General features: G+C 46.7%; 1 protein-coding gene across 1 annotated transcript; it reads right to left on the reverse strand.

The window, feature by feature from the left end:
• Nucleotides 1-1,436: 1,436 nt before the first annotated feature.
• On the reverse strand, nucleotides 1,437-7,320 carry LOC142570262 (uncharacterized). The gene is made up of 2 exons (XM_075678661.1): nucleotides 6,758-7,320; nucleotides 1,437-1,452 (listed from the first exon to the last, which is right to left on the reverse strand). Exons 1-2 carry the CDS (start codon nucleotides 7,318-7,320, stop codon nucleotides 1,437-1,439), a joined length of 579 nt encoding a protein of 192 aa, XP_075534776.1.
• Between the last annotated feature and the right edge of the window lie 6,730 nt (nucleotides 7,321-14,050).

Below are 14,050 nucleotides of genomic sequence, written 5' to 3' on the forward strand. Positions count from 1 at the left end.
GTTCAATTCAGTCCGCCTTCATAGTGCAAGGTCCACTGCACTGGTATACTCTCTGCGCCAATATGTATACTAGATGAAGAGAATTGGGCTAGTTTGAGCATTCTTGGAGACCAAGACACATTTAAGAGCAACAAAAAGCAACGGAAGAGAAGAAACGGACAGGATCTTGCCTGTTTCTTCTCACCTGCAGTCATTTATGGCGCTTGAGCTTGTCCAAGCATCCCACTCTGCGTCCGCCGTCTTCCATGTTTTGGCTTGCAACTCCTTGTAGCAAAGTTACCCGTGAAGCAATGGTCTGTCTGTGCACTTCCTAGAATGTTAGCTATGGACAAGAGGTCACTGAGCTCACGCCGGAAGGAGACAATTTGATCTGTTGCGTTGCCTTCTCTGTGAACATATTTGTACGCGTATTTTTATGGCGATGCCTGCATGCGTGCGTTGCAAACGCCGATAATGCTGTCGCGCCATAAAGATTGTGGGGATCGCCGAGAGTAACGATGTGAGCATTCTTAAAAGTACGAGACTTATTTGAAAAGACAGGCGCGGTCCGAATTCGGCACATATTGTAGATATGTAATTCGATTTTGTGGTCACAGCAATTAACTAACGACATCCTTGACATCGGTGCATCATACAGATTTGCAAACCCTTCTTCGCCACTCATCTCAGCAGAATACGATGTGTATGGTGACAAAACCTAACATTTCCTTTGATTTCCTCTGCTTTTTCTCCTCTTGAAGTTATCTTTTTCTCTTTCTCTGTGGAACTTGCTCGATATCTCATTTAACGGGGGATGGTGTATACACAAATTACACAGACATGTACGCACGCACACACGCACGCACGCAGACGGACGGACGGACGGACGGACGGACGGACAGACAGACAGACAGACAGACAGACAGACAGACAGACAGACAGACAGACAGACATAGATAGATAGATAGATAGATAGATAGATAGATAGATAGATAGATAGATAGATAGATAGATAGATAGATAGATAGATAGATAGATAGATAGATAGATAGATAGATAGATAGATAGATAGGAAAGACATGAAAAGCCCGCTTTGGTAACGTCTACTGGGGAAGAGGAAATGAATTTTAGCATATAGGAAGAGAGAAACATGTGCATGAATATGCAAATCTGCGCACAATATTTTTATGCGGCATACGTCACTAACACAGTCTGCGCTTGGAGCGCAACTTCTATTTATAGTTCAGAAGACACTCGATTGGCAGGGCCTTCTTCTTGTTCATTTGTGATTAATTGTATTTTTGTGTGACTCGAGAGGCAGCCCTGCAGAAATTTCAAAGTTCAATGCACCATGGATCTCGTGAACGTTTATCCGAGATCAGGCAGTTACAGTATTGAGTATCAGAAGAAGGGAGACGATATACACAACACACATGACCGTGCACAAATACACAGCTTCAAACCATTGGCAGGCTGCAATAGGAATGGTATGATATTAAATAGAGAAACTCATATCCCACTCTTTATTCATTCGCTTGCTCGACCAACCACTTTAGGAATTGTAGTGCCTTCGTCGCTATTCTGCATTCATAAGTTCTTCATATATCTCGCCACCTATCACATATGACGTGGCGCTCTGAGTCAGCGCCATTTATTCACAAACCTTGGGGACTGCAGTGGAACCCGCTACTTCGTCCCCCTTAACACCCTCCCCCAACTAAATTTCATTTTGTTGGCACCAAATACAACATATGCCTACATGCAAAACAGAGTTGCACGTCTCGGCTTCCTCGCTAGAGCACAACTTGAAGTAGTGGTAACGACGAGGCAGGAAGTGGACGCGAATGATGAGAAAGCGAGAAGCAGCAGCGACGCGCTTATCTGCGAAGCAAGAAGAAACAACCACGCCGGGTCTTCTTCTTTCTCTCCCCCCCCCCCCTTAATCTCGCGCATATCCTGTCTCGGAATCCACGCCAGTAAAAGGGCATATCTTCCTGTGCGAGCCTGGGATGGGCCTGGCCTACCTTAGCCTCTAAAATCGAGCGTCAGTGCGCTCGCATGCAGGAGGTAGGTACGTATACGCGACGCCGGTCGCTTGCGTGGCGGCACGGCGTTGCACCGGGCGCATACATTTGCGGTGCCTGCTGCAGGCGTTCTGTGGGGTTCCATGGGCGTTTTCCGAATGGCCGATGAGCTGTCGGACGCAGGGCGCTTCTTCCTTGAGCCTGGAACGCCCTCAGTGCTCACTCAGCAACCGCCACATTTTGCTTCTCGCTTCGTCTCTCCTTTTTCCAAGCCCTCGCTGAGCTTTGCTTTTGCCCACCTTGCTTTTTTGCAATTTTTTTGCGCCACGACAACTTCCTGTCTCCACTGTGTCGCCTGCGGCGCCATCACGGCGTATGACGTCATCGCACACCTCGTAGCACGTTTGTGTAATTGACGATCACGCGAACGTTTTGCGCTCACACATGTGCCCCTCTCCCCTTCCTGCATGATTTCGAACACTTCAAGATCATTATACTTCGCAATATGCATTATTATGTAACATAGAACAATATGACAGAAGTGAGACCCAGCTACGGACCTCTTGTATTAATCGCGAGACATCCGGTGTCACGATGGCTGTCGGAAGAACTATATGCGGGATTTGCGCTGACATGTGCGCTTGTGAGGACCTTCTGGACTTACGAAGTTCGCGACTACTCAGTTTGTACATAAGTCGGGCAATTAAAGAACGCGCATGAAGCTGCCTTCTCCCAAATATCCAAATGTTTTCTCTTTGTAACTTAAAAATTTTCCCCTTTGGCAGTCGGCCTTGTCAGAGACATAACATTGCGTCCCCTTGGAATTACAAAAACGAGAAAAAAATGTTAATAGGAAGTAGAGGTAGAGTTGTGAAGTTACGTGCAAAAGTGATTATGTCCCAAGAGAATGTAAGTAGAAATAGCTGTACGACGTAAAGTGTCTGTCAATGCTTCCAACGACCTCCGTTCGTATACGTAACCGCTGACGCCAGAAGAAGGTCGGGGTAACGGACGCGCTCAAGCCGAAGGAGGACATTAAGCCGGCTCGCACGACTTGCTCGTCACCGGTTGGCGGTTGTCACTAGCCGCTAGCGCAGGCCGTGCTGACGTAACGGCTTGGCGCATTAGAGCACGCATGCATGCGCTGAGCTGATCTGCGGTTAAGAGGTTGTGCGTCTGACCGGATAGCTTCTAGCAAAGACATACGCCCTCTTTGAAGCCAACATAGCCATAACGTTTTTCGCTGCCATCACTTGATTACAGTCAGACACTTACTTGTCATGAGTGCAATGTACGTACAGCTTGGAGAGGTCGAACCTCAAATGACCTTACGTAGACCGCGCGCCTTACGTCATTTTTGTCGCCTGCGATACGTTGAAACAGGCTTGTGGTAACTTGAATACTCTACGGAAGTTAGTGTAACTTACTTACTCTCGCGGGTCAGTAGTTAATGCTCCAACTTAACTAATGTTTCACGTTAACTAGTATTAAGTTACTTGTGGGGCCCAAACTGAGCCGTGTCTGTGGCTCTATTATAACGCTTTAGGCTAGACGTTCTCAGTCATGTTGGGCTGCTAAGCACGAGGTCGAGGGTTGAGTTGAGTTGAGGGGTTGTAGGCTACTGGTGGGATTAGCTTTGCAGTTGCTGCCGGCAATTGCTCCACCGTAGCGGCACTTAAAATAAATAAATAACATAAATCAGGCACATACCTCACAATTACAAATAACCACTCATAAGGTCACGATTTGGAGGTCAAATCCATGTCCTGCAGGTAATTTAAAAGGCGAGAAACCTCTTTCCTACACAACTTGCTCCCGCGCGGGAAAACAATGTCCTGATGAGAACTGTGAGGAACTCCTGTCTTCTTGAGGGACCCAAATAACACACTCCTTTCCGCATTATACAGAGTACAGCACATAAGGTAATGTTCTATGTCGCCGCACACACCACACGCTGAACATAATGGAGACAACGCCAGGCCAGTCTTATACATCCACGCAGGGGTGCGACCAGAGCCCGTGAAAATGCGGAGCAGTAAAGTGGCTTGGTTTCTTTTGACACCCTTCGTCACACATGGCTTGTGAGGTGACCTCCACAAAGAATTGAAGTGGCACAACGCCGCTTCTCTGAAAAGTCTCTTGTCCTCTTCAGGCACTTTTCTCAATGGATTCCCAGACAGCGCTCTATGCGGGAGGCTGTCCGCCATCTCGTTGCTTATGATATCTATGTGCGAGGGCAGCCATTGGAAACGTATGGAAAAGTCTCTGATATGGAGATTGTGCACCGAGCGTAGGAAGCTAAGACATAAAGCATCAGTAGGGAACCCGTGCTCTAACCTTTGAAGGGCAGATTTTGAATCTGTAAGAATGACAACAGGTTGAGGCGTACAAAACCGTAGCTTCTTTAGAGCTGCCTCAATGTCAACGCTTTCGGCCGTTGTGGAGGACACGACTGCAGTGAAGCAAACAGACCAATCATACTTCATAGAGGGAATGTGAAAAGCAGCTGCACTAGATCCTCTGACCCTGTCCACAGAGCCATCAGTAAAAATTTGAAGATGACGTCCATATTCAGCCTCAAGGTGTTCCAGTACGAGCGAACGCGTTGCCACCAAAGGAGAACTCCGCTTAGCGCGAACGTGAGGAATCGTCAACGAGCAATCGAGGCTCGCGAAAGACCAAGGTGGTTTCAACCTCTTAGTTCGACCTCTAGCGTCAAGACCCAGGTAACAAAGAGTATTAAGGGCCAAGTACGCTCGGGACTCAGATCTCTTTCGAAGGCGCTGTAGAAGGGCTCGGCCGGCTACCGTCTGTTGGAGGCGGCCTATTTGCATCCATAACCTTTGTGAAGCGACTAGGCTTGACACTCGAGCTCCCAAACACATGGGATCCTCAATTTCTACAATTATGGAACCAAAATAAAAAAAGAGTCAACCATCTTCTATGATAAAAAAAGTAGTCTAAAGGCGGCCGTTGCCGCTGCTGTGCGATCAACACCATTGAACAGTTGAGAGTACTGCAGTGGAACTGTCGCTATATATTCTCAGCTTTAACAGATTTATCTTGCCTATATATTCAACTTAACCCAGATGTCGTAGTTCTTCAAGAAACATGGCTTTCACCAGAGAAAAAATTTCATATTAAAGGTTTTCGGTTAGAAGTGTGCGAATATTCGAAATTTCGAATACGAATCGAATATTTTCCTTATTCAAAGCGTATTCGATTCGAGAAATGCATATTCGGACATTCCCGAATATTCTAGGACGGCCGAATAACGGTGGAAACGGCGAATATTCGGACAGACTGCGAATAATTGAGCAATTAACGAATTGTATGCTTGCTCCGCATTCTCCTAAGAACCTGTTTATTACCTGAGAACTTCGCATGATCCACTCATTATCTGTATGCTCTGTTTCAGTCTATCTGCTTCAGGCCCTTGAGACATGACCACTTTCAGTTTGTTTTTCACCAAGCTTTATAATTCCAATTATTTTTGGAATACTCCATTGCCTTGAAGATTGCAAAGGCAAGTCAGGGTTCGCTAACATTGTTGCAAAATGAAATCGAGGGTTCGACGGAAGCCCGTCTGGTCGGGATGAAGCATTGAAGAAATAAAACGAAGGACACCGACCAACATAGAAGTGCTAAAAAATGAAAAAAATTTAAAAGACGTTTCGGCTTCGCTACGGAAGCCTTGTTCACAATGGGATGACGGAAGGTTCATGGAAGCTTATGTATGCTTTAGAACGTGACGTAAGCAGCGCGTGTATGACGGGGGGAGGGTTCCCTCATTTCGATTAAGCGTGTGACGTGTTTTTTGTATCTCCAGTGATTCCAGATACAGACGCGATTTTTGGTTTCTTTCTTGGCCGATAATTCTCGAGCGATCCCAGTCGATATTGTGGCCCGTTGCATCCGTGTGCTCGGCAAGGGCATTCGACACTGTACGCTTCTTTTCGACATCTTTCTGATGCTGCCTCAGTCTCTGTTTGAAGTTGCCCGATTCACCGATGTATGCGTAGTCGCAATCTGCGCAGGGTATCTTATATACCACGCCGGGAAACGATTCTCTCGGAAGCCTGTCCTTACCGCCGACGAGCGCTTGCCTCAGCTTACATACGGGCACGTGCGCCACCTCAACGTCATAACTGCGTAGAACGCGAGACAAGGTTTCGCTTATCCCTGGAACGTAAGGTATGGCAGCACGCTTTCTTGGTCGGGGATTGGTCGGACGAGCAGGATTGGACAGACGGCGCTCCACAGCAGTCAAAAAGGATGTGGGGTAGCCGCTTGCCGAGAGATCACCTCGCACGTGGTCCAAGTCAGTGGAACGGCTTTCTGCTGTGGTGCAAAGGCGGTTCGTACGGTTGAGCAGTGAGGCAGCAACCGACCTTTTGTGAGCGTCTGGATGAACGGATTGAAAGTTCAGGTAGCGGCCAGTGTGTGTGTCCTTACGGTACACGCTGAACGAGAGCCGTCCATCGCGTCTGGTGACAAGTACATCTAAAAAAGGGAGTCTGCTGTCGACCTCTGTCTCAACTGTGAATTGGATGGCCTTTTCTTGACTGTTTAGGTGCGCAGTGAACGAATCCAAAGCGCTGCGCCGAATCAGACAGAAACAGTCGTCCACATAGCGCAGAAAAACTTTTGGCCTAGGGCTGAAGGACGCGAGATCACGCCTTTCCAAACATTCGATCGTAAGATTGGCAGCGGTGACAGAGACGGATGCACCCATTGCCGTACCGTGGACTTGCCTGTAGAAGATGTTGTCGAAACAGAAGTACGTGTTTCCAAGGCAAAAACAGAGGAGCCTCTTGAGGTCGGGAACGCCAATGGGCGACCTGTCTGGCAAGGTCCTGTCAGATTCCAGAGCAGAGGTGCATGCTTCCACAGCCAAGTCAGTCGGAATTGAGGTAAACAGCGATACCACGTCGAATGAAACCATCACCTCGTCGTCGTCTAGAGACACGTCACGAACTTTTTCAATAAAGTCACAGGAGTTGCTCACGTGCGTGGAGCTCTTCCCGACGAGTGGAGCCAGAAGCTGGTGCAGGTATGCGGACAGTTTGTAGAGAGGGGAGCGAGTGTAGTCGACGATTGGACGTAGGGGGACGTTAGGCTTATGAACTTTTGGTAGGCCATAAAGTGCAGGTGCAGCACCGTTATGACAGAGAAGCTTGAAATACAAAGACTTGCGCTCGGGAGCTACGAAGCGGAACACGTCAGCCAGGAGCGTCTGGAAGTCCCTCTGAACCTTCAAGGTCGGGTCCCGAGTGAGCCGGACGTAAGTGTCCTGGTCATTAAGCAGAGCCAACATCTTGTTTTTGTAGACAGCCGTGTCAATTAGCACTGTTGCATTCCCCTTGTCGGCGGAAAGGATCACGATTGCAGTGTTCGCCTGAAGACGCTTGACAGCTTTTCGTTCCTCAGCGGAAAGAGGGGAAACAAACTTCCTCCGGTGCAGACCAGAAAGGACACCAATGGCGCGGGTGCAAGCCTCGTCACGGCGGGACGGGTCAACTTGGTTAACCGCGCCTTGGAAACACGTACTTCTGTTTCGACAACATCTTCTACAGGCAAGTCCACGGTACGGCAATGGGTGCATCCGTCTCTGTCACCGCTGCCAATCTTACGATGGAATGTTTGGAAAGGCGTGCTCTCGCGTCCTTCAGCCCTAGGCCAAAAGTTTTTCTGCGCTATGTGGACGACTGTTTCTGTCTGATTCGGCGCAGCGCTTTGGATTCGTTCACTGCGCACCTAAACAGTCAAGAAAAGGCCATCCAATTCACAGTTGAGACAGAGGTCGACAGCAGACTCCCTTTTTTAGATGTACTTGTCACCAGACGCGATGGACGGCTCTCGTTCAGCGTGTACCGTAAGGACACACACACTGGCCGCTACCTGAACTTTCAATCCGTTCATCCAGACGCTCACAAAAGGTCGGTTGCTGCCTCACTGCTCAACCGTACGAACCGCCTTTGCACCACAGCAGAAAGCCGTTCCACTGACTTGGACCACGTGCGAGGTGATCTCTCGGCAAGCGGCTACCCCACATCCTTTTTGACTGCTGTGGAGCGCCGTCTGTCCAATCCTGCTCGTCCGACCAATCCCCGACCAAGAAAGCGTGCTGCCATACCTTACGTTCCAGGGATAAGCGAAACCTTGTCTCGCGTTCTACGCAGTTATGACGTTGAGGTGGCGCACGTGCCCGTATGTAAGCTGAGGCAAGCGCTCGTCGGCGGTAAGGACAGGCTTCCGAGAGAATCGTTTCCCGGCGTGGTATATAAGATACCCTGCGCAGATTGCGACTACGCATACATCGGTGAATCGGGCAACTTCAAACAGAGACTGAGGCAGCATCAGAAAGATGTCGAAAAGAAGCGTACAGTGTCGAATGCCCTTGCCGAGCACACGGATGCAACGGGCCACAATATCGACTGGGATCGCTCGAGAATTATCGGCCAAGAAAGAAACCAAAAATCGCGTCTGTATCTGGAATCACTGGAGATACAAAAAACACGTCACACGCTTAATCGAAATGAGGGAACCCTCCCCCCGTCATACACGCGCTGCTTACGTCACGTTCTAAAGCATACATAAGCTTCCATGAACCTTCCGTCATCCCATTGTGAACAAGGCTTCCGTAGCGAAGCCGAAACGTCTTTTAAATTTTTTTCATTTTTTAGCACTTCTATGTTGGTCGGTGTCCTTCGTTTTATTTCTTCATTGTTGCAAAATTTATCAAGACTCGTTGTGCGGAGTGCGAATTTGATGGAGTGGCCAGCCTGGGCATGTTTTTGATACGCGTTTTAAGGCCACAGTTCATCAGGCATCTGGTTAAATGATCTGGCTGAAAGACCTTGTGACAAGGGAGCTCCAGGCAGCTGTCGTGGAACGCAGTGGGGACACTGCCGTGCCAGTCGACTTCGGGTCCACTGGTCGCATCGAGTGTATGGAATGCTTTTGACGATCTAGTGATAAACAAAGAGAAGACACATTTGGCATCTGCGCCTGAGAGGGAAGTTACAGACTACGCGGAAAAGCCTCTTCTGGAAAGGGGCATGAATCCCTGTGAGTGGTGGCAGTCCATTGGCCGCTTCAGGTACCCGCTTTTAAGTGCACTCGCCCAGAAGTACCTGGCGATCCCTGCCACCTCAGTCTCTAGTGAAAGAGTTTTTTCTACAGATAGAAATGTGACAGTGCATAGAGAACGTTTACTTTCTGACCATATTGAGCAGTTAATTTTCCTTCACGACAATCTGTAACAAGCGTTTTACCTGACTGAGAGCATTACCGGGGTCCAATATCTATAATGAGTACCTCTTTAACCTGAACCAGCCTTGTAAAATGCAATATTATTTTTGAAAGGGTACTAAAGCTATTGTTACCTCGTTTTGCAATTTTTGAATACTACACATGTATTCGATATTCGATTCGATATTCGAAGACAGTTTTTTCCCTTATTCGTATTCGATTCGTATTCGAAAATTTCAATATTCGCACGCCCCTATTTTCGGTCTTTCCGATTAGATCGACACTCGCGAGGTGGAAGATTACTGATACTTGTTTCCAGTAAATTTTGTCACAAGGCAAAAATTTATTTTCAAGTCATGGATTCCGACTGCGAAATTTCCGCAATAGATTTATGTCTCCCAGGGTATCATCTATTTTCAATTATATATGCTTATTTCCCCACCGGTGTGCAAAGTACGCGTCAACTTGATAGGGCTGTGGCTCCCTGAAAATTTGTTTGCAGGGGATTTCAATTCGCATCACGTGTCGGGGTGGCTAAAAACAGATTTCTGTGGTAAACGACTATGGGACTGACCTATTGATAGTCATTTTTCATGTCAGAACATAGGACATGTAACATTTGGCGGAGGTCACGTTCGTTCAGTGTTAAATGTAATATTTTGTAGCGCTGGCATCCGGCTTTCGTCGTGGGTAGCAGTTGACTCAGCAACCAACAACGATCATTTTCCGGTGTCATTCGAAATCATTTGTCCAATAACATCTTTAAAATGCCAGGCACGCACATTTGTGAACTATAAGAAATTTAAGACTTCCTTGCGTTCAGCTCTTTCGAAACTTGCCAATGCCAATAATAAGGAAATCGCTTCAACCATTTGCTCAATTCTAGAGAGTTCCCGGAAGCAAGCTGAATTTGTCATCCCTTCGGCTAAAGGCACCGCTTGTCGGTGGTGGAATGATGAGTGTACGCGGGACTATAGAAAAAGAAAAGCCGCTTGAACAATGCTTCTGCACAATCAGTGCCCGACAAATCGGAAAAAAATTATCAGTTTCACGCTGGTGTATTTAAGCCTACTGTTAATCGAACCATAGATGAATATGATATTAGGCATTACGATTATCTATAAACTTAAAAAAATAAGCGTGCTCTATCGCATTTCTTCGGGCTAGGAAGGTGCTACCAACGCCCTTAGCATCAGACTCGATCGTTTTGACCCCGCAAGAACTGAGCACCTCCATAGTAGAGATTACCAAGGGCTTAGAAAATCGATTTATGGCCCGGCTTCCGGCTATACATTCTGCATTAGATCCTTCAGATGGCTTTACTCCAATTTCCCTCTCTGAGCCAACTGAGACTGCACTATGCTTGCCGAATACAGCCCCTGGCCCTGGCGGTGTCACAAATGCAATGTTAAAAATATTGTTACAGGAATTGCCTAACGTTCTTTTAGACCTGGTAAATCATTCAATTAAATATGCTTGGATTCGATTGCAATGGAAGCTTGCCAAAGTAATACTGATGCTTAAGAAACAAGGGGGAGGGTATATACTGGATAACATTATAATGTTCTCCAGTGCAATGGGCCTATTGGCCCATTGCACTTACATCAAATTTATCAATGATAATTCCATTCTTAGTCCCCTGTCAGATTGGTTTCAGGACCGGCTGCTCCATCTGGCATGCCCACGTCGACTTAGAAAGCCGAATACAACTCGCTCGACGTCATAAGCAATATAAGCAATACGCTTCCTTAGTGACGCTCCATATCGCTAAAGCATACGATACCGTGAAGCACGCTGTATTGATAAATCGGTTAACATCCTGGGGTGTTCCTGGGTATATCGTAGCGTGGATTCGGTAATATCTAGGTGTACGAGAATTCTATTGCTACAAAAGCGGCTTTTCTTCTAGGCACAAACGAACGAGAGGCGTACCGCAAGGCTCAGTTCTTTCCCCGGTACTTTTTAATATTCTCATGAGCACACTACCTTGTCATCAAGAAATAACTACTTATGTTTATGCAGACGATATCGCGTTTTTTGCACCTGCAAACGACATCCACACGCTGTACCAACGACTGCAAACTTACCTTTATGATCTGGAGAGGTGGTTAGATGCTAGTCACTTCACACTCAATGCCAGCAAATGTGCTGTTCTCGTTTTTCCGGTACGTGACATAGTGCACATTTCATTGTCTTACCACCTTCAAGACATACCACAGGTGGAATCTGTTAAATACCTCGGAATTATTTATTACGCCTCTCTCAACTGGCGCTCTCACATAGATCATTTGACTGGGAAAGGTACCCATGCAATTGGCATATTGCGTAGGCTGAGCAGTCGTCGAATAGGATTGAGAAGAGATACACTCCTAATGATATATTGTATGTACGTTCGCCCTGTGTTAGAATTTGGTTGCGTGCTCTTCTCTGGCGCTCCAGCCTACAAGTCCCGACCTCTAATCCTCTTAGAAAGAGAAGCATTACGTGTGTGTTTAGGTCTTCCTAAATTTGTTGCAAATTCGGTTATTTATCTAGAATCCCGTGTTCCTCCTCTTTCGTGCATGTTCCGGCTTTTGATAGTGCGGACGTTCTTGAGGATTTACGAATCACCGCTGCGACGTCCCCAAACAATATTTATTTCACAGCCTGCGCTGTTTTTTTTTTGTGTCATCTGGCAGCAATAACACACTCCGCAAATGTACATTTGTGCAAGACTTACTTGACTCTTTGGAAGTGCGCATATGCGATGTACTTCCTATTCCGGACAGAGCTGTTACCAAGGATATTCAATTCGATGACGATTTTCCTAATGATGCAAGATTACTTCCGCATCGTATTCTAGACGGTATATTACAAGATCATCTGAAGAACCTTCAAACAAACATTGTAATTGGGACAGACGCTTAAGAATTTGAAGAAAAATCAGGTGTAGGAATATTTTACCCAATTCTTGATTGAACATTTTCTCTTCGGTTGTCAGATTTCATACCGATCTTTTTAGCCGAATTCATGGCAGTGGTGCTGACATTACGCAAATTAGGACCATCAATTACGTCAGCAGCGATAATCACTGATTCCTTATCATTGTGTTCATCCCTTACTGCTTCTCGTGATTCTCGCGTAATGACGACGTTTCATTCATTGGTACCTGGGTACTTGAGAAGCGTGCGTTTGATTTGGGTGCATAGCCATAAAGGACTAATTATAAATGAAATTGCAGATTCTCTAGCCAAGGCATCGATAAGGGGCCCGTTGCTCTATTATTGCCCTTGGACTGCTCATGTTACTGCTGCTAGATTTCGCAGGAATGTCATTATGCAGGTAGTATCAGGCTCCGTAATTACCAACTCTGTAGATATACCGACATCTCCTATACTCTTGGCACAGAGGTTCTTGCCAAACACCAAAAATTGAAGTGTCCATCACGAGGCTGCGCTGCCGTATACACCTACGTTGAACTTCTATCTACACAGGTCTGGTCTGGTCCCCTCACCATTATGCTCATTCTGTGGCGAAGCGGAGACAATAGACCCTTTCTTGCTATCTTGCAGGCGTTCTTCTGTTACAAGAAAACGAATACTCGAAATCCCGCTTCGTGGTCTAAATTTATCAGCGCCTGTGATCCTATCTTTTGGAGACTCCATTATTGGATTCAGCCACATAAATGTTTTCTTGGCAATCCAAAATTACATAATTGAAGCCAATCGATTACCATGTTAGACTGAGCGTCCCCCTCCCCACCATAGCTTTCTTTTATTTATTATCTATTATTAGATTTTTTTTATATACACGGTTTTCTTCTGATTTTTTCCCCACACAAAAAGTTTACTTTTTAAGCGCTCCATCGTTCAAATTTTTGACTCCCTTGTTTTTTATACACCAAATTTAACCACCCGATTCATGGCCAATCCTGCAATGTGGGTATGTGCCACAACCACTCAGGACAAGAACAACAATAATATACAGATGATGAAGAAGTGCACAATAAATGCTGGAGCTCGCACAAGAGCGACTTTTTCTCCAAACACAAAACGTTTACTTTTAAACTCCAATGCTCAAATTCATAACTCCCTTGTTGTTATTATTATTATTATTCTATGCACCTAATTGAACCACCCGATTCTTGGCCAATCCCCCACTGTGGGTATGTGCCACGGCCACTCAGGACAACAACAACAGCGAGAGCGCCGACATCGCGCAAATCGCGATCTTCGAGAGCGAGAAGCGCAAGCCAAACGCCAGCGGAGGGAAGCCGCTACCGCCGAGGATCGAGGACGGGAAGCGCGAGCCAATTGCGCCGGCGGAGGCAAGCCAACGTCGACGCAAAGATTCCTCTCGCGGAGGGTGCCGGTGGACGGTTCGAGGGAACATTCCTCGACCGTGAGTGCGGCCACAGCTGCAAGGTGTGTGATGGACTGTGGTTTGACCGCAACTTCACGCAACTGAAGAGTGTGCGCAATCCGGAACCGAAGCATGAATCTATAGCGAAACGACGACAACGAGACAAACGCTGTTTTGACAGCTTTGACTGCGTGGAACTGGCTTAACTTCTTTTTTTTAATTAATAGAAGCGCAAAGACCTTTTCTTCGCCGAGGTCAGGTCCTGTAAAGCGAAACCAACGTAAGATTATTTGAGAGACGAAGGGTTGGAGTTGGGTTCCGGAAACGCAGGGACGAATTAGAATAACATATTCGCTTTCCCCAGGGCATAATGCATTATCAAATGCAATATTGCTGGAAATGATCCTCTGTTTTCATATTTTATTAAGTTCATGCTCCTGTATGCACTAGTG

Source organism: Dermacentor variabilis, chromosome 2 (genome assembly GCF_050947875.1).
Source record: "Dermacentor variabilis isolate Ectoservices chromosome 2, ASM5094787v1, whole genome shotgun sequence".
Taxonomy (NCBI): domain Eukaryota; kingdom Metazoa; phylum Arthropoda; class Arachnida; order Ixodida; family Ixodidae; genus Dermacentor; species Dermacentor variabilis.

Excerpts from the sequence above, each read along its gene's own strand:
- LOC142570262 (XM_075678661.1), bottom strand. The coding sequence starts at position 7,320 with ATGTTGGCTCTGCTTAATGACCAGGACACTTACGTCCGGCTCACTCGG.